The sequence below is a fragment of the Anas acuta genome, chromosome 29 (genome assembly GCF_963932015.1).
Source record: "Anas acuta chromosome 29, bAnaAcu1.1, whole genome shotgun sequence".
In the NCBI taxonomy this organism is placed as follows: Eukaryota; Metazoa; Chordata; class Aves; order Anseriformes; family Anatidae; genus Anas; species Anas acuta.
In genome coordinates this window covers 3,617,845-3,636,022 of record NC_089007.1, presented here as the reverse complement: position 1 = coordinate 3,636,022, position 18,178 = coordinate 3,617,845, and the positions used below count along the sequence as shown (strand labels likewise).

Sequence of the window (18,178 nt, the reverse complement as noted above, 5' to 3'; positions counted from 1 at the left end):
CTCCTAAAAAAAAAAAAGCCAAAAACCAAAACCCTTCCAAAAACACCCAAATCCCTCCAACCCCCCCCAAACCCCACTTTTTCCCCCCTTGAGCCTCTTTTTAACACGCCCCCTATGGCGCCTCCAGCCCCCAGGGCTGCTCAGGAGGGCACCCGATGCTGCGGGGGGGCCCCGGGGGGGCCGCACTCACCTCTTCGTTGAGGCTCAGCGCCTGGAACAAGGAGTCGATGTCCTCGAACTCGGCGTAGCCAAAACCCTTCAACCTCTCGGGGTTGGTCGGCTCCCGCGGCAGGCGCACAGCGCTGATCTGGGGGGGGCAGAGCCCACGGTCAGGCGGTGACCCCCTGCCGGGGGGGGGGGACAAACTGCAGGGACCCCCAGGGGAAGGGAGTTCCAATGCCCTGCTGAGGCTTTTGGGGCTTTTTGGAAGATTTTGGGGGTTTTGGAGGCTTGCTGGGGTCGAGCACAAGCTCTGGGTGCTCGTGGGGCCGGACCAGGAGAGCCCCGGGCGGGGGGGGGGAGGCGATTCCCCATCCTCCTCGTGAGCCAAAGCTGTTTTTTGGGTAATAAATCACATTTTCCCCTATCGAGGCTGTCTGCCTGCCACCTCCCTGTCTTTACTGGGGACCGGGAGCATCCTCATCCCACCCCAATCCCACCCCACCCCAATCCCATTCCAGCCCTTGCCCCCCCCCCCCTCCCCCAGCACCATCCCATCCCTAACACCCTTTTTCTACCACAACCCCCAAATAAAACCCAGTGAGGACCTGCGGGGGTCCTTCCACGCGTCACAACCCCCCCAAACCCAACAAGAACCCGGGGGGGGGGGTCCTCCCAGCTCCGTGCCCCCCCCCCCCCGACTCACGTTGAGGCCCCGGAAGAAGTCCTTGATGGAGTCCTCGGTCACGTCGTAGGGCAGGTTGCCCAGGAAGGCCGTGTAGGGGGGGCACTTGGGCAGGCGGCTCCTGTCGATGTTGGGCTCCCGCGCGGCGCGGGGGCGGTGGCAGGATGGAGCGGTCGATGGGGGGGGCCCGGTACACGTCGTCCTCGTTGCTGTGCCACGCCGTCGACACTGCGCCGACACCGACAGCGCTCGGGGGGGGGCCCTGGTGCCGGGGGGGCACCCGGGGCACGGGGGGGGGGCTCGGCTGCGTGGCCTCGTAGCCAACCGGCCCGGTGGCTGTCCGGTCGCTTAGCCCGGGGGGCGTTTGACCCAGCAGCTGGGGGGCCCAGCGGCCGTTTGGCCCAGTGGCCATTCCACCCAGCAGCCAGTTGGCCTCGTAGCCCCGTAACTACTCAACCAGTTAGCCCAGTGGCCAATTAACCCCGCAGCCAGTTAGCCCAGTGGCCACTCGGCCACGTAGCCCAGCACCATTTGGCCCCGTGACCTTTTAACCCTTTAGCCCCGTGGCCATTTAACCATTGGGCCTGGTGGCCACGTAGCCCAGCACCATTTGGCCAGTGGCCACTTAACCAGTTAGCCCGGTGGCCCCTCGCCCCCCCGGTGCCCCCCCCGCCATACCGTCCCCCTCCAGGTCGTCGGTCTCGTCGGCCCAGCTGACGGGTTTGGGGATGTAGGTGGGCCCCCCCCCGCCGCCGCCGTCCTCGGCCAGGAAGTCGGTGAGGGTCAGGGTCTTGCCCTTCTTGTTCTTCTTCTTGGCTGCTGGGGGGGCCGCGGGGGGCACGTCAGGGGTGCTGAGCAGGGGGAGGAGGCTGGGGGCTACGGGGGGGGGGTCCTGGGGAAAGGGGGGGCTCTGGGGGTTACGGGGGGGTTCTGGGGTGAAGGGGGGGCGGGAGGGTCCTGGAAGGGGTCTGGGGGGGGTCCAGGGGATTCGGGGGGGGGTCCAGGGGCCTGGCCCACAGCACCTCCACCGGGTGGGGGTTGTTGGTGCATTGCACGGGGGGGGGCACCATGGCCCACTGGGTGCTGGTGCGCTGCACACGGGGGGGGGGGGGAGGTTGACGCCCTGCACGCACAGCAGCTGTGCACGGGGGTGGGGGGGGCGGTGGTGCATTGCACGGGGGGGGGGGGTGCAGTGCACGCAGGCTGGGTGTGCACGGGGGGGGTCGGTGCCTTGCACACGAGGGGGGGTTGGCGCCTCGCACAGCCGGGGGGGTGACGGTGCCTTACACGGGGGGGGGGTCGGTGCCTTGCACACGCGGGGGGAGGGGCCGGGGCCTTGCACACCCGCCGGGGCCGCTCCCCCCCCCCCCCCCCCCCCAAGCCGCGTGCGCGCCGCGCCCCACGTGGCCCCCCCCGCCCCGCCCCGCCCCTGCCGGCCGCGCCTGCGCACTGCGCCGCCCGCAGGCCCCCTCCCCCCCCGCTCCCCCCAGCGCCCCCCCCCTCCCCCCCCTCCCGCTCCCCACGGGGGGGGCGCTGAAGGGAGCCGGGGGGGGGAGGGGCGGGGGGCCCGGCTCGCGGTGCTCTCCCCCCCCCCCTCCCCTCCCCGAACTCCCCCGCCGCGGCTCCCGCCCCCGGCCCCCGCCGCCCCCCTCCCCCCCCCCCTCCCCTCCGGTGCCGCCGCGTCCCGGGGGCGGCCGCGTCCCCGCCCCCCCCCCCCCCCGCCGGGCCCGCGGCGGCCGCGCCGCGCTCACCTGAGGCCGCCATCTTGGGACGGGGAAGGCAAAGGGCCCGGATGGCGCCGTCACGTGCACAGCGCGACACGCCCCCGCCGCGCCGGAGGGGGCGGGGCCTGGAGGGAAGGGGGCGGGGCCTGGAGGGGGCGGGGCCTGGAGGGGGGCGGGGCCGCTGGATTCTGCGGTTGGCGTCGCCGCCCGCGCGGGGCGGGGGGAGAGGGGCGGGAACGGCCGGGGGAGGGGGAGGGGAGGGCACCGGTACCGGTACCGGGGGGGGGCAGCCCCAGCCCCCTGTGGCTCTGCACGGCCCCCCCCGACCGCACGTGCAATGCAGCAGCACCTCCTGAGCAGTGCGGCAGCACCGCTGTGCAACGCGCCAGGAGCCTCTGGGCAGTGCAACAGCACCGAGTGTGCAATGCACCAACACCCGTGTGCAATGCACCAACACCCCCGTGTGCAATGCACCAACCCCCGTGTGCAATGCACCAACACCCGTGTGCAATGCACCAACACCCCCGTGTGCAATGCACCAACACCCGTGTGCAATGCACCAACACCCCCGTGTGCAATGCACCAACACCCCCGTGTGCAATGCACCATTACCCGTGTGCAATGCACCAACACCCGTGTGCAATGCACCAACACCCCTGTGTGCAATGCACCATTACCCGTGTGCAATGCACCAACACCCGCGTGTGCAATGCACCACCCTCCCTCCCCCTGGGCATTGCACCATCACCCCCCCCCTTGCACTGCTGGTCCCTGTGCAGTGCACCATCACCTCCCTGTGCACATCTGGCTCCTGTGCAATGCACGACTGCCCCCCCCCCCCCGTGCACCGTCACACCCCGTGCACTGCCCGTCCTCGTGCCGGGCGTGCTGACGCCTTCCCCTGCACTGCTGTGCTGCTGCAATGCACCATTCCCCCAGCGTGAGTGCTGCTGGCCCTCGTGCAATGCACACCCAGGTGCCCGTGCACTGCTGCTGCCTGTGCCATGCCCCCGTGTGTGCTCCCGTCCATCCGTCCCTCTGGTCTGTCCGTCTGTCCGCCCCCCACCCCCCGGCCTTGCCCCCAGCCCACCCTTCTGTCCGTCCATCCGTCTGTCCCCCGTCCATCCTTTCCTCCCCCTGGTCCGTCCGTCTGTCCGCCCCCACCCCTGCCAATCTGCCCCCCACCCGTCTGTCTGTCCAGCCACCCATCCGTCCGTCCGTCCGTCTGTCCCCATCCACCCCCCCCGTGCCTCAGTTTCCTTCCCGAAGGCCCCCCTCAAAAAAAATCAGGAGCAGACACGGAGCTGACCCCCCCCGGGGGGATTTGCTGCTTTATTGTAGGGAGTGTCAGGGCGGGGGGGGGGGCGCGGGGACCCCCCACACCCACTGCCGGGGGGGGGCAGGGCCCCCTCAGAGGACCCTGACCTTGACCTCCTTGGTCTCGGTCACCACCTTCCCGTCCAGCACGCGCTGCGAGCTCCTCAGGGTGCTGCTGCTGCTCTCCTTGTCCAGCGCGTCCTGCAGGCTGCGGGGGGGGGTCAGGGATGGGGGGCGTCCCCGTGTCCCCCCCCAGCGTCCCATGGGTGGGGGCACCCCGGGGTGCGGCCCCACTGGGTGCTGCTGCCGCTCACAGGGAGGGAGCTGGGACCGCACAGCCCTGAGCCCGATCCGGGTCCTGGTCCTAATCCTGACCTCGAGGCAGCCCCGCCCAACCCTAATCCCAACCCTAATCCCAACCCTAATCCCAAAGCCAGCCTGACCCAGATCCTAACACCAACCCCAACCCCAACCCCAACCCCTACCCAATCCAATCCAAACCCTAACTCTAACCCCAACCCTAACCCTAAATCCAACCCAACCCCATTTCAATCCCAATCCTACTCCAACCCAACCCAGCTCAACCCCAACCTGACCCAACCCCAACCCCAATCCTAACCCCAAACCCAACCCCAACCCAACCCATCCCAACCCCAACCCAACCCAACCTAACCCTAAATCCCCAGCCCCAAGCCTAACCTGGATCCCAACCCTAACCCTAAACCTAACCTGAACACCAACCCCGACCCAACCCCAACCCCAACCCCAACCCAACCCAACTCAACCCAGCCCGACCCCAACCCCACTCCTGACCCTAAACCCAACTCCAGCCCATCCCCAACCCCAACCCATCCCCAACCCCAACCCAACCCAACCCCAACCCCAATCTGCCCCCCCAGCCCCCCCAGCCCCCCGCCCCGTACCTGAGCTGCTCGCCGCCGTCCAGCAGCTGCCGGTACGTGGCGATCTCGGCCTCCAGCTTGCTCTTGACGTTGAGCAGGGCCTGGTACTCGTCCGCCTGGCGCTGCAGCTCCCCCCGCGCCTGCGCCAGCTCCGCCTCGGCGCGCAGGATGAGGCCGTTGAGCTGCTCCATCTGCAGCGCGTAGCGGCCCTCCACCTCCCGCAGGCTGCCCTCCAGGGCTCCATTCTGCACCCCCAGAAGCACGGCTCAGCGCCCGTGGCCCCCTGAGCCCCCCCAGCCGTGGGAGGGGGGGGCTGCGGGATGCGGGGACGGGGTGAATGGGGGGGGCTGTGGGGGCGGCACCTGGTTGCGCAGTGACTCCAGGTCGATCTCCAGCGTCTGCGCGGAGCGGCGGAGGTCCACCACGGTGCTGCGGGCTGTGTCCACCTCCTTGCTGCTCTGCGTGATCTCGATGGTGCTCTCGGAGATCTGGGGGGGTTGCAGGGGGGGGGGGAAGGGGGGGGAGCGGTTTTGGGGGTCACCGGGTGGGGCATGGCTGTGAATGGGGCCCAGGAGTGAGGGTCCCCCTTGGAGAGGGGCCTCTTGGTGGGGCTGGGGTCCTGCGTGGGGCAGGGACCCCCAGGATCAGTGAGGTCCCCCCCCAGCATCACGTGAGCCCCCCCCCATGGGTGAGAACATCCCTGGGGGGAGCGTCCCCAGCACCAGACTGGCACTGGCACCACCGGGGGACCCCCGGGGGCTCCCCGTTGTGCACCCCCCACCCCCCCGCGTCCCGGGGGGGCCCTCACCTGCTGCCCCCACTGCTTCTCCAGGTCCTCCAGGTTCTTCTGGGCCAGGGCGTCGTACTGCGCCCGGATCTCGGCCAGGACCTTGCCCAGGTCCTGGGCCTTGGGGGCGTCCACCTCCACCGTCAGCCCCGAGCCGGAGACCTGCGCCTGCAGGCTCCTCACCTCCTGGGGGGGGAGCAGAGAGAGGGTCAGAGCCGGGTCCCCCCCCGCGGTCCCCCCCCCCCCCCCCCCAGGACCCCCCGCCACCTCCTCGTGGTTCTTCCTCATGAAGATGAGCTCCTCCTTCAGCGCCTCGATCTCTCCCTCCAGCTGCAGCCGGGCCATGTTGGTGTCGTCGATGACCTTGCGCAGCCCGGCGATGTCGCTCTCCACCGACATGCGGATGGCCAGCTCCGCCTCGTACCTGCGGCCGCAGCGTGTCCCCAGGCACGTCCCCAGCCTGGCCCCGATGGTGCCCCCCCGGCCCCACACCGCCCCTCGCCCTGGACCAGCCCCGCCGCAGCCCCAGCCTCGTCCCAGCCCTGGCCCCGCTGCTCGGCCCCGTCCCTGTCCTTGTCCCATCCCGTTCCTCTCTGTGTCCCTGTCTCGTCCCTGCCTCCATCCTGTCCTTGTCCCCATTCCTGCTCTGTCCCATCGCTGGCCCTGTCCCTGTCCTTGTCCCCAGCCCTGTCCCCATCTCCATTCCATCCTGTCTCCATCCCAATCCTGTCCCCATCCCCATCTCTGTCCTAGTTCCCATCTTGTCCCATCTCTTCCCATCCTGTCCCCATCCCCATCCTGTCCCTTGTCCCTGACCCTATTCACTTCTCCATCCCTGTCCATGTCCCCATCCCCACCCCACCCCACCCCACCCCATCCCGTCCCATCCTGTCCCATCCTGTCCCGTCCCGTCCCCACCCCTTATCCCCCTTGTCCCATTATCCCCCTTGCCCCCACTGTCCACATTGTCCCCCTGGTCCCACCTTGCCCCCATTGTCCCCCCGTCCCCATTGTCCCCCGGTCCCTCCCCGCTCTCACTTGACCCTGAAGTCGTCGGCCGCCAGCCGGGCGTTGTCGATCTGCAGCACGGTGCGGGCGTTCTCCACGGTGCTATCGAAGATCTGGGGGGACGGGGGTGTCACGGGGCGAGGGGACCCCCCGGCGGCCCCCCGGGGACACCGCCCCCCCCCGGGCAGGAGCCGCACCCCGGAAATGCCGGGGGGGGGGGGGGGGGGGGGACAAGAGCCAGGTCCCCTGGGTGGGGCCGGCTGGCACCGGGCACCCTGGGCACCGGTCCCCTTCCGTCCCCGCGTGACCTTGGGCCGAAGCTGTGCCAAAACCACAGCCCCGGGGGGGGGGACACGACACACAGGGGGTGGGTGGGGCAGTGCTGGCCGTGAGGTTTGTTTGCTTAATGAGGGGTGCGTTAATTAACCCCTCCTGAGCACCCCCTGACATTCATGGCCTTGGTCATGTCCCCTTGCCTGGTCCCGCAGCCGGGGGTGCGGTGTCCCCCGGTGTCCCCATGGGGTATCCCCCCCATATGGTGCTGCCCAATGTCCCCATGCAGTGTCCCCCAATGTCCCCATGTGGCTTCCCCGATGTCCCCCATAGGGTGCCCCCCACGTCCCCAAGCAGTGCCCCCACGCAGTGCCCCCCGATGCCCCTCCACGGTGTCCCCATGCGCTGCCCGGGGTGTCCCCGTGCGGTGTCCCCGTGCGGTGTCCCCACGCTGTGCCCCGCGGGGGGGCCACTCCCAGCCGCCGCCAGCCCCGGGTGCAAAGTCCGCCCGGCCCCGCGGCCGCTCTGGTTAATGTTTAACCCGGGGCCGGCAGCGCCCCGGGGCCGCGGTGCCAGCCCCGCAGGTGCCGTGCCCGTGCCGGCCCCACCTTGGCGCGCAGGTCCTCGATCGCCTCCCAGTAGTGGCTCCAGTCCTGGGTGCTGGGCCCCTTCTTGGCCAGGTGCTCGCGGATCTGCACCTCCAGCCGCCGGTTCTCCTGCTCCAGGCTGCGCACCTTGTCCAGGTAGGTGGCCAGGCGCTCGTTGAGGTCCTGCATCGTCTCCTTCTCGTTCTGCACCACGCCGGAGCCCGACAGCAGCAGGCTGCCCCCGTAGCTGCCCCCGTAGCTGCCCCCGTAGCTGCCCCCGTAGCCGGCCCCAAAGCCGCTGCCCAGGCTGCTGCTGCGGGTGATGGAGATGCGGGACCCCGAGCCCCCGGCCCCCGCGTAGACGCTGGCGGCGCTGCTCAGGGGCGCGAGGCGACGGCTGCCGCCCGAGCGGGTCGAGCTGGAGTAGACGGTGCTGCGGGAGTAGCTCATGGTGCCGGGCGGACGGACGGACGGACAGAGCGACGGACGGACGGACGGACGGACACAGACGGCGGGCGGGTGGCCGGGCGTGATTTATAGGCGGGCGAGGGGAGGGGTGGCCCCGGGAAGGTGGGGCCGGATCCTGCCAAGGGGCTGGGGCTGGGGGGGGCTGCAGGGGGGGCTGGGGAGGGTGGGGAGGTCCTGGGGGGTTCTGGGGGGGGGGGTCGTGGCGCAGGGACGGGGCTCAGCCCCAAGCACCCGTGGGGAGGCAGGGCAGAGGAGTGGGGTCAGCCCCGGGAGGTTTGGGGGGCTCAGGGCATGGGGAGGGGGCTCAGCCCCCTGCGTTTTGGAGGGCTCAGGGCACAGGGAGGGGGCTCAGCTCCATGAATTTCGGGGGACCCGGGACGTAGGGGCTGGGCTCAGCCCCGTGAATTTCGGGGGACACGTGGCACAGGGACGGGGCCCAGCCCTGTGTATTTCGGGGGGCCCTGGGCAGAGGAATGGGGTCAGCCCCCTGCATTTTGGGGGTCACAGGGCATGGGGACGGATCAGCTCCCTGCATTTTGGGGGACCCAGGGCTCGGGGATGAAGCTCGCCCCAAGCATTTTGGGGACCCCCCCCACCCACCCAGTTTCCCACCCGCGGGGGGGCCGGGGTCGGATGTGCCACCGAGCCCCCCGGCCCTGGGTGGGGGCCGTGCGGGTCCCCAGCTGGGGACGGTCCCAGGTGCCCGGGGCTGGGGGGGGGCTGTGGTGGCCCGGCCCAACCGGCTCCAGGAATCCTGCCCGGCCTCTCCCCAGCCCTGCTGCAACCCCCCCGGGGACACCCCGGGGACACCCTGGGGACACTCCAGGGAGACCCCAGGGACACCCCACGGAGACCCCGCACAAACCCCAGAGAAATCCTGGGGACACCCCAAGGGAGACCCCCGGAACACCCCAGGTACAACTTGGGGACACCGGGAACACCCTGGGGACACTCTGGAGACACTGGGGACACCCTGGGGACACCCCAAAGGACCCCAGGGACACCCCGGGAACACCCTGGGGACGCCCCCCGCCCACCCCCTCTCCACCCGGGAGCCCCCCCGGCCCTGTGGGACCCCCCCCCTGCCCCCCGCCCCGCCGCCCCCTCCCCCAGCGCCTGGCCGGGCCCTTATCTCCCTCCGAGCTGATTTGGGGCTGCACCCAGGCGGGCGCCGCATTCCAGCCCTTATCTGCCAGGGCATCGGCTCCCTGCGCTCTGGCCACAAAGGGGGGGTCCCGATCCCCCCCCCACGACCCTCCCACGACCATGGGACGAGGAGCCGGGCACGTCCCTGGGGGCTTCGGGGCGTGGGGGGGGGCTGCGGTGGGATTCTGCCACCCAGGAGGTGAGTGTGCTCCTTTCCATGAGCGTGCATGAGTGCAGGCTTTGCAGAGATGCACAACTGTGCCTGAGCACGCGCCTTTGCACAAGCACGCAGCCCTGCGTGAGCACCCGCTGCTGCACAAACGCTCCCTGCTGCACAAACGCACACTTTTGCACGGGCACACGCCTGTAGGCACACGCACCTTGCACCTTGCACAAGTGCACTGCTTGTGAGCACGCCCTTCCTCACAGCCACATGCCGTGCACTCCCCGCTGCGCAACCCCCCCGCTGTAAGAAGCTGCACTCATGCGAGGGCACACGGCTGCAGGAAGGTGTGCGTTGCACAAGCAGGCACCGTTGCATGAGTGTGCACTTGGCAGGAGCACGCACCTTGGTGCAAGCGCGCAGCTCTGCAGAAGTGCACAACTTTGCACAAGTGCACAGCGTTGTAGCAGCACACACCCTTGCACAAGCACACAGCCTTTGCACAAGCGCACAGCCTTGCACAAGCACGCCCCTTGGCAGACTGCCCCCCCTCCTCCCCCCAGCACACCTTTGCATGGCTGCGCCTTGCAGGCCCAAGCACCTTTGCATAAGCAAATGCCCTGCACCGGCACCTTTGGGGGGGGGGGCGCTTTGCACAGACACAGCCTTTTGCATGCGGGGGGGGCCGGGGGGGCAGTTTCCCTGCAAGCCCCCCCCCAGCCTCCACCTCTGAGGCACCCACAGTGCTGCCATCCTGCGGGGAGGGTGCTGGGGGCCCCCCCGTGGTGCCCAGCCCTGGGGTCCCCCATGCCCCCCCCCAAAAAAATCCCCATGTCCCCCCCCAAAATCCCCATGGACCCCACCCCGGGGTTCCCACGGATCCCACCCTGTCCCACGGGACGTGAGGCGGGGGGACAGGGGATGGGGGGGACACAGAATGGGGGGACATAGGACATGGGGATATGGGGGGGGGGGCGGAGGGGGGGGCAGCCCAGCCGGGACCCCCAGCCCGGCTCCCCGAGGGTTAAGCCGCGAGGTCCGGCCGCATTCCTGAGCGGTGAAGGCACCGCAGGGCCCAGCCTCCTCCTCCTCCTCCTCCTCCTCCTCCTCCTCCAGGTTTTGGGTTGCAAACAGGGCCTGGAGCTGGGGGGCTCCCCCCCCCCCCCCCAGCATCGCTCACAGGGATACCAGGGGGGTGGCACCTGTCCCCCCCCCACAGTCCCTGCTCCCCTGGGGACACCCCAGGTTCCCCTGGCCGTCGCCCCAGAGGGGGGCGATCGGGGGGCACCCATGGGTGCTCTGCCCGGGGGGAGGACCTGCGGGGGGGTGTCCAGGCTGGGTGGCAGCGGGCGGTGGCGCGGTGACACCGAGCCCAGGGCAAACAACGCAGCCTTGGCCCCCACCCAAAACGGGGCCGGGCCCCCCCACGAGCTCTGTGGGGAGCCATTGGGGGGGGGGGGCGAGCCTGAAGGGGTGCGGGGGGGGCGACACCTGGGGGGGGGGGGCCGTGGGGCAGCTCTATGGGGTCCGGGGGGTTCTAGGAGCATCTGGGGGGCACAGGTTTTATATTGGGGCTGGCACGGAGCCCCCCACCCCCCCATGGGGCTGGATTTTCCCTATGGGGCAGACATGCCGCTTTGCCCCCCCCCCATGGGTGTGTTTGCCCCCCCCCCCTCCTCCACCTTCGTGCCTCAGTTTCCCCACCCGCAGGCGGGGGCTGGCCCTGGGAAGTCCCTGCTCGGGCTGCAGGGACCTGGAGCAGGGCTGGGGGGGGGTTGCAGGGGGGTCTCTTGCCCCCCCCCCCGCCCAGGCCCTGGCCCCCACCCAGGGCCCCGCTCTCCCCCGTTGGCGCTGTTGCGGAGAGCGCGAGGCATTTGCCTGGGCTGCAAATTCCATCCCGATAAGAGAGGCTGCGGGGAGGGGGGGCTCCTCCTGGGGGGGGGGGAGCTTCCCAGCCCCCCCAGCCACGGGATCCCCCGAGGGGGACCAAAGAGGGGGGTGGGGGGGGGGGAAGAACCCTGGGGGTGCTTCAGGTGTGGGGTTTGGGGAGGATGGGGGAGGACAGGGATGGGGAGGACAGGGATGGGGGGGGTCCTGTGGGCACCAGGATGGGGGGGGCACAGGGTGAGGTCGCCCAGGTCCTGCTCCTGCTCCTGTTCCCGATCCCATTCCCACTCCTGGTCCCGGTCCCGGTCCCGTGTTGGAGCCGGCCCTGCTCCGGGGGGGTCCTGCTGCAGCCCCCTGCAACCAAAACCTCGCTGTTTTAGCCCAATACAGAGGAGTCTGGAAGAGACGGTGCCTGGCTCTGTCCTGGGACGGGGGGCGGGCGGGTGGGTGGACGGATGGGGGGGTGGATGGGATGGGATGGGATGGGGATGGGGATGGGATTGGGATGGGGATGGGGATGGGATTGGGATGGGGATGGGATGGGGATGGGATGGGATTGGGATGGGATTGGGATGGGGATGGGATGGGATTAGGGTAGGAATGGGGATGGGATGGGACCCCCGTGACCTCCCCCCCCCCCCCGTGACCTCCCCCCCGTGACCCCTCCCTCTCCACTCTGGCTCCGCTGCCCCACGGCCGCCCTCCCAGGGCCCCTTTGGGATCCATGCCCGGGGCCAGCCCCGTCCTGACCCCCCCAGCACCGAGCCAGGGCAGGAGGTGGCCGCATCCTGACCCCATGGGACCGGGCTCCATCAGTGCCCCTCGCCCACAGAAATGCCCGTGGGGGGGCTTGTGGGGGGGGGGTGGGGGTCAGGGGCTGGGGACACCGCTTGGGGACACCAGCTGGGGACACGGCTTGGAGAGGGGTGTTGGGGCCGTGGGGTTGGGGTCAGGGGTTGGGGACACGGCCTGGGGACACCAGGTGGGGACACGGGGCTGGGGACACCGCTTGGGGCCACCTGGGGGCAGGGGTCCTGGGTCCCGGGCTCGGTTCCCGGAGCGGTGCTGAGCTCCGGGTGGGGGCAGCCTGCGCCCCCTGCCCCCTGCCCAAAACCCAGCCCTGGGGTTTGGGGCCGAGCGCCCACCCCAGCGCCCCGCGGGGGCAGGATCCCGGCGGGTCCCAGGGCCCCCCCCCCGCTGCGAAGGGGTTAAAGCGGCGCAGGTGCTGCCTGGGCCCCGGCCTCCTTCCTGCTCTCCTCCCCCAGCTCGGGGATATAAACCCGGCCTCGCCCGCCCGGCCCGGCCCCTGCAGCCTCCTGCGGCCTCCTCGCGCCCCTGCAGCCTCGCAACCTGCCCGCAGCCCCCCCCGGCCTCCTGGGACCTCCGCGCCCCCTCCCTGCAACCCCCTGGGGTGCTCCTTGCAACCTCCCCAAAACCTCCTTGCAACCTCCCCCAAACCAACCCCAAACCTCTTCGCAACCTCCCCAAAATCTCCTTGCCTCCCTGTTGCGACCTCCTTGCAACCCCCTTGCAACCCCATCGCAAGCTTCGTGCAGCCTCCTCGCAGCCTCGCCACCTGCTCGCGACCCCCCCCTCGAGCCTCTCGCCCCCTTCTGTCCCCTCTCGCCGCCCCCCCGCCGCCCCCATGTCTTTGCCCAGGCCGCCCGCCCGCAGCAGCTCCGTGCGCTCCTTCAGCTCCCGCTCCTACACCGCCGGCCCCGCCGCCAGGATGAGCGCGGCCTCGGCCTTCGGGGGCTTGGGGGGGGCCCGGTACGGCGCTGGGGGGCTCTACCGGGGCCCGGCCGCCTCCTGCGGGTCCGGGGGGGGCATCACGGCCGTCAGCGTCAACCAGAGCCTGCTGACGCCCCTCAACCTGGAGATCGACCCCAGCATCCAGCGGGTGCGCAAGGAGGAGAAGGAGCAGATCAAGACCCTCAACAACAAATTCGCCTCCTTCATTGACAAGGTGAGGCTGGGTGCCCCCCGCCCCTGGGTGCCCCCTGCCCCTGGGTGCCCCCCGCCCCACTGTGCTGGCCCCGAGGGGCTTCGGGGGGGGCACGGCCCCGTCCCGCTTTTGTTCGCCCCAAACCTCCCCTGGTGGCGGGACCAGAGGTGGCCGGGACCCCCTGGGGTCCTCCTGAGCCCCTCGGGGACATCCCGGGTGCATCCTGAGAGCTTTGGGGGTGCTGGGACCCCCTGGGGACCTCCCGCCCCCCCTGGGGACATTGGGAACCCCTCCAGGACCTCCTGGACCCTTTGGGCACATCCTGACCCCTTTGGGGATGTGCAGACCCCCTGGGGACCTCCTTGGCCCCTTTGGGACCTCCCGACCCCGTTGGACACTTCCTGGCCCCTCTGGGGACACCTTGGCCCCTTTGGGGACCCCAAGACCCCCTTGGGGACACCCAAACCCCCTCGGGGACCTCCTGACCCCTTTGGGCACATCTTGGGCCCCCCAGGGACTTGCTCCCCCCCCCCCCCCCCCAGGGACATGCCATGGGGACACTCCTGTCCCCTCCTGTCCCCTCGCTGGGTGGCACAGAGTGGGAGCTGGGGGGGGAGGCATTGTCCCTTTGTTGTCCCCCCCCCCCCCCACAACCTCCCTTCTTCCTCCCCCCCCCAGTCTGACTGCTCTGTGGGGCCTCACCCCATGGTGGGGATGGGGGGAGGGGGCAGCAGGGGGTCCATGGGGCCAGCCCCACTCTGCACCCTGCACCCCAAGTGTGCACCCCCCACCCCAAACCTGCACCCCAGGACTACAGATTTGCACCCCAAACGTGCACCTGAGACCCCCCATTTGCACCCAAGACCCCAAAGCAGCACCCCAAACCCGCACCCAGCACCCCGTGGTTGCACCCAGCACCCCAAACCCGCACCCAGCACCCCACGCCTGCATTCCAGGTCCACACCCAGCACCCCACGGTTGCACCCAGCACCCCAGACTTGCACCCAGCACCCACACCCGCACCCCAGGCCCCGAAGCTGCACCCCAGCCCCCACACTCCCACTTACCCCCCCCAAGCCTCACTGCACCGTGCTGAGCCCCCCATCCCCACGCCCCCCGATCCGCTGCCCCCATGCCAAGGCCGTGGTGCCACCTCCCCGTGTCCCCCCCCCAGGTGCGGTTCCTGGAGCAGCAGAACAAGATGCTGGAGACCAAGTGGGGGCTGCTGCAGAACCAGAAGCCCCCCCGCAGCAACCTGAGCGCGCTCTTCGAGGCGTACGTGGGCACCCTGCGGCGCCAGCTCGACAGCCTGGGCCAGGAGCGGCTGCGGCTGGAGGCCGAGCTGGGCAGCATGCAGGGGCTGGTCGAGGAGTTCAAGAACAAGTGAGGGGCTGGGGGGGCTCCACGGGCCCCCCCCGGGGTGGTCCCGGGGTTTGGGGGGTGGCTGTGGCGGAGGTGGCTTTGCCTTGCTGCTTGTGGATGGGTGCGCTGCTGGGGGGGCCCCCGTGTCCCCATGTCCCCAGGTCCCTCCGTCCCCATGTCCCCAGGTCCCTGCATCTCTGGGTCCCCACGTCCCTGTGTCCCCTTGTACACGGTCCCATGTCCCCATCCCTCCCACCTCCCTGTGTCCCCATGTCCCCAAAATCCCCAAGCCCCTGCCCCCCTGGGTCCCCAGGTCCCCTACATCCCCTATATCCCCCTGCCCCCTGCCCCCCGTTTGCCCTACATCCCCCTGTCCCCGTGCCCGCAGGTACGAAGAGGAGATCAACCACCGCACCGAGAAGGAAAACGAGTTCGTGCTGCTGAAAAAGGCGAGGCCGGGGGGACCGGGGGGGGGGGCAGGCGGTGCCGGGGGGGGCTGACGGGCTCCTGCTGTGCCCCCAGGACGTGGATGAAGCCTACATGAACAAGGTGGAGCTGGAGTCGCGCCTGGAGAGCCTGACGGACGAGATCAACTTCCTCCGGCAGCTCTACGACGAGGTGGGGGCACGGGGGGCCGCTGGGCTTTTTTTTGGGGGGGACGGGGGGCGCAATGAGGGGACCCTTGCTCAGCCCCCCCCTCCATGTCCCACAGGAGCTGCGGGAGCTGCAGTCGCAGGTGTCCGACACCTCCGTGGTGCTGTCCATGGACAACAGCCGCAGCCTGGACCTGGACGGGATCATCGCCGAGGTGAAGGCGCAGTACGAGGACATCGCCAACCGCAGCCGCGCCGAGGCCGAGAGCATGTACCAGATCAAGGTGGGGGGGCACCCCGAGCCATCGGCTGCTCTGGGCCCCGGGACGCCCCCACCCTGGGGTGCTCCGGCCCCAGGGTCGCTCTGTCCCGTGGGGTGTCCCCCAGGATGCCCCATCCCCCAGGACACCCCAGACCCCAGGGCGCTCCGTCCCTTCCCATGCTCCATCCCCCAGGAAATCCCATCCTCGGGGCTGCTCCATCCCCCAGGACGCCCCATGCCCCAGGACACCCCAGAGCCCGGGGTGCTCCGTCCCTTTTCATGCTCCTTCCCCCAGGACACCGCACCCTCCAGCACACCCTCCACGTCGGGGTGCTCCATCCCCCAGCACACCCCACACCCCGCGACGCCCCGTCTCGCCGTCTGGGTCCTGCTCTTCCTGCCCTCACCCAACCCTCCCCGCCCGGGGGCCAGGCGGCTGCTCCCAGTGCTCCCAGTGCTCCCAGTGTCTGCGGCGTGGGCGCGCCGGGCCCTGTGACGGCCGCCCCGACCGGCCCGGCTGCAGCAGCCCCAGCCCCGAGCATCGCCCCTGGCACACCCGGGCTCGCCCCGGCTCCTTGCTCCCCGGTTTCCCAAGCTGGAGGAGCTTGTGGGGCCGCGGGATGCCCCCCCCGGAGCTCCCATCCCCTCTGTCCCAGAGCCCCCCCAGGGCCATTCCCTTTGGTGGCCTCGTTCTGGCCGTCCCCCCCTTCACTGGTGAAGGGCGGCTGGGGGGAGTGCAGGGAGACCCCGAGCGGGGGGACCCCAATGTCCTTCCCCCCTCACCCCCTGGGTGCTGAGTGCCTGTGGTGTCGTGGCCCCACGGCTCCGGGACTGTGGCTCCGGGGTTTGGTGGGGCTGAGATTTTGTGGGAATGCGAGTTTGGGGTCCCAAGGTTGTGGGGTCCCATGGTTGTGGGGTCCTGTGGTTATGGGGTGTGGTGATGGGGTCTTGCAGTGACAGGGTTCTGAAATTTGGTGGCCCCACGAGTCTGTGGTTGTGCGCTTTGGTGATCCCCTAATTCCATGATCCCCTAATTCCATGATCCCCTAATTTCACAATCCAACAACTTTATGATCCCCTAATTTTGCAATCCCCTAATTCCACGCTCCCCCAATTTCGTGTCCCCCCCCCCCCCCCGCAGTACGAGGAGCTGAAGACGACGGCGGGGAAGCACGGGGCCGACCTGCGCAGCACCCGCGGGGAGATCAGCGAGCTGAGCCGGCTCGTCCAGCGCACCCAGGCCGAGATCGAGGCGCTCAAGAACCAGGTGGGGCCGGGTGGGGCCGCCCCCGCCCTCCTCCTCCTCCTCCTCCTCCTCTTCCTCCTCCGCCCTCTGCGCCCCAGGGCCCCCCCGCGGCCCCATGGGGGAGCCGGGCCCATGGAGGTGCTGGGGGGCAAGGGAGGGGAATGGGGGTGCAAAGGTGTAAGGGGGGAGGTTACTGGGGTGCAAGGGGGGGCACTGGGGATGCTGGGGTGCAAAGGGGGAGGCTGCGTTTCAAGGGGGAGGGTTGCTGGGGTGCGAGGTGCGAGGACCCCCCCAAACCCTGGTGCGAGGGACCCCCCCCCCCCGTGTGCCGCAGCGGGCCAGCCTGGAGGCAGCCATCGCGGAGGCGGAGGAGCGCGGGGAGCTGGCGCTGAAGGACGCGCGGGGCAAACTGGGCGAACTGGAGGCGGCGCTGCAGAAAGCCAAGGCAGACCTGGCCCGGACCCTGCGCGAGTACCAGGAGCTGATGAACGTCAAGCTGGCCCTGGACATCGAGATCGCGACCTACAGGAAGCTGCTGGAGGGCGAGGAGAGCAGGTGGGGGGGCGACACCCTTTTTTTTTTGGGGGGGGGACCCCATCCTTCCCTCCCCCCCATTGGTGCTGAGCTGTCCCCCCCCGTTCCCCCAGGCTGGAGGCGGGCGTGCAGAACCTGAGCATCCACACCAGGACGGCGAGCTACGCGGGTAAGGGGGGGTCCTGGGCTGCACCCCCCCCTCCCCGCCACCCCAAACGGCTCAGCACCCTCCTCTTTGCCCCCCCTGCTTCTCGTTGCAGCTGGCTACGGCGGGGGCTTCGGGGGGAGCCTCGGAGGGGGCTTCGGGAGCTCCTTCTCCAGCGGCTACGCCGTGCCCCCCCCGGCCCTGGAGGGCTCCCCCGTGGCCAAGTCGCGCGCCATCGTCATCAAGAAGATCGAGACCCGCGACGGCAAGCTGGTGTCCGAGTCCTCCGACCTGCTGGCCAACTGAGCCCCCCCCCGGGCCCCCCCGGAGCTGCTTGCGGCCGGATGGGACCCCCCCCACCCCGATGGGACCCCCCCTGGAACCCTCTTCTTGTCCCGTCCTGAGCCAGGGCCCCGCCGTCCATCCTGCGTCCTGCCGTCCGTCCCCTGCCCCCCTCTGTGTCTGAGCCGCGGGGGGGGGCTGTGGAGTCCCCCCCCCCCACACTGTGACCCCCCTCCCCTCCTTCTCTCTCCCCCCCCAGTACAGGGCTGGGGGGGTCGGGGCTCCTGCAATAATAAAGCCTTTGGAACCCACAGCGTCTGCGTGATGGAGGGGGGGGCACCAAAAGGGGTGGGCAAAGGGGGTCTGGGGGGGTGTCAAAGGTGGGGGGAGACATCAAGGGGGAGGGGAAGGGGGGGCCTTGAGGGCTGTCACCCCCAGGCAGGGCTGCCAGCATCCGTCTGGGGTGCCCGGAGCCACCCGAGGGTGCTGGAGTTTGGGGGGCCAGGATCTGTCCCAGGGGGGTCCCAGGCTTCCCCCCGGGGTCCTGGGCTTCCCCCCCCAGACCCCTGCCGTTTAATTAATGCCCCCGTTTATTACCGTGCCCCCATTAATTACTGTGCTTGTAAGGGCTGTGCATAATGGGGCAGGGGTCCGGCTGCAGCCTTGCAACCTGAACCGGCCCAATTCCGGCCGATTTCCCCCC

General features: G+C 70.1%; 3 protein-coding genes across 3 annotated transcripts; 1 reads left to right on the top strand and 2 right to left on the bottom strand.

Annotated features, from left to right (window-relative positions):
* Nucleotides 1–97: 97 nt before the first annotated feature.
* EIF4B (eukaryotic translation initiation factor 4B) lies at nucleotides 98–2,719 on the bottom strand. The gene is given in 5 exon segments (XM_068663499.1): nucleotides 98–307; nucleotides 866–1,001; nucleotides 1,003–1,072; nucleotides 1,523–1,663; nucleotides 2,596–2,719. Coding segments are annotated over 5 exon segments (555 nt in total). The 5' UTR covers nucleotides 2,609–2,719; the 3' UTR covers nucleotides 98–112.
* Nucleotides 2,720–3,877: 1,158 nt separating this feature from the next.
* On the bottom strand, nucleotides 3,878–7,936 carry KRT18 (keratin 18). The gene is made up of 7 exons (XM_068663496.1): nucleotides 7,464–7,936; nucleotides 6,613–6,695; nucleotides 5,842–5,998; nucleotides 5,596–5,760; nucleotides 5,150–5,275; nucleotides 4,809–5,032; nucleotides 3,878–4,093 (listed from the first exon to the last, which is right to left on the bottom strand). Exons 1-7 carry the CDS (start codon nucleotides 7,890–7,892, stop codon nucleotides 3,979–3,981), a joined length of 1,299 nt encoding a protein of 432 aa, XP_068519597.1. The 5' UTR covers nucleotides 7,893–7,936; the 3' UTR covers nucleotides 3,878–3,978.
* Nucleotides 7,937–12,206: 4,270 nt separating this feature from the next.
* Nucleotides 12,207–17,786, top strand: KRT8 (keratin 8). The gene is made up of 9 exons (XM_068663493.1): nucleotides 12,207–13,072; nucleotides 14,226–14,434; nucleotides 14,802–14,862; nucleotides 14,936–15,031; nucleotides 15,126–15,290; nucleotides 16,410–16,535; nucleotides 16,849–17,069; nucleotides 17,162–17,217; nucleotides 17,309–17,786. The coding sequence occupies exons 1-9, from the start codon at nucleotides 12,752–12,754 to the stop codon at nucleotides 17,497–17,499; spliced, it is 1,446 nt and encodes a 481-aa protein (XP_068519594.1). The 5' UTR covers nucleotides 12,207–12,751; the 3' UTR covers nucleotides 17,500–17,786.
* The last annotated feature ends 392 nt before the right edge of the window (nucleotides 17,787–18,178 follow it).

Excerpts from the sequence above, each read along its gene's own strand:
- KRT18 (XM_068663496.1), bottom strand. The coding sequence starts at position 7,892 with ATGAGCTACTCCCGCAGCACCGTCTACTCCAGCTCGACCCGCTCGGGC. Across the intron at positions 5,999-6,612 it reads GCCGACGACTTCAGGGTCAA|GTACGAGGCGGAGCTGGCCA; the intron begins GTGAGAGCGGGG and ends CTGCGGCCGCAG. Across the intron at positions 5,761-5,841 it reads TGAGGAAGAACCACGAGGAG|GAGGTGAGGAGCCTGCAGGC; the intron begins GTGGCGGGGGGT and ends CTCCCCCCCCAG.
- KRT8 (XM_068663493.1), top strand. The coding sequence starts at position 12,752 with ATGTCTTTGCCCAGGCCGCCCGCCCGCAGCAGCTCCGTGCGCTCCTTC. Across the intron at positions 14,435-14,801 it reads GTCGAGGAGTTCAAGAACAA|GTACGAAGAGGAGATCAACC; the intron begins GTGAGGGGCTGG and ends CCGTGCCCGCAG. Across the intron at positions 15,032-15,125 it reads TCCGGCAGCTCTACGACGAG|GAGCTGCGGGAGCTGCAGTC; the intron begins GTGGGGGCACGG and ends CATGTCCCACAG.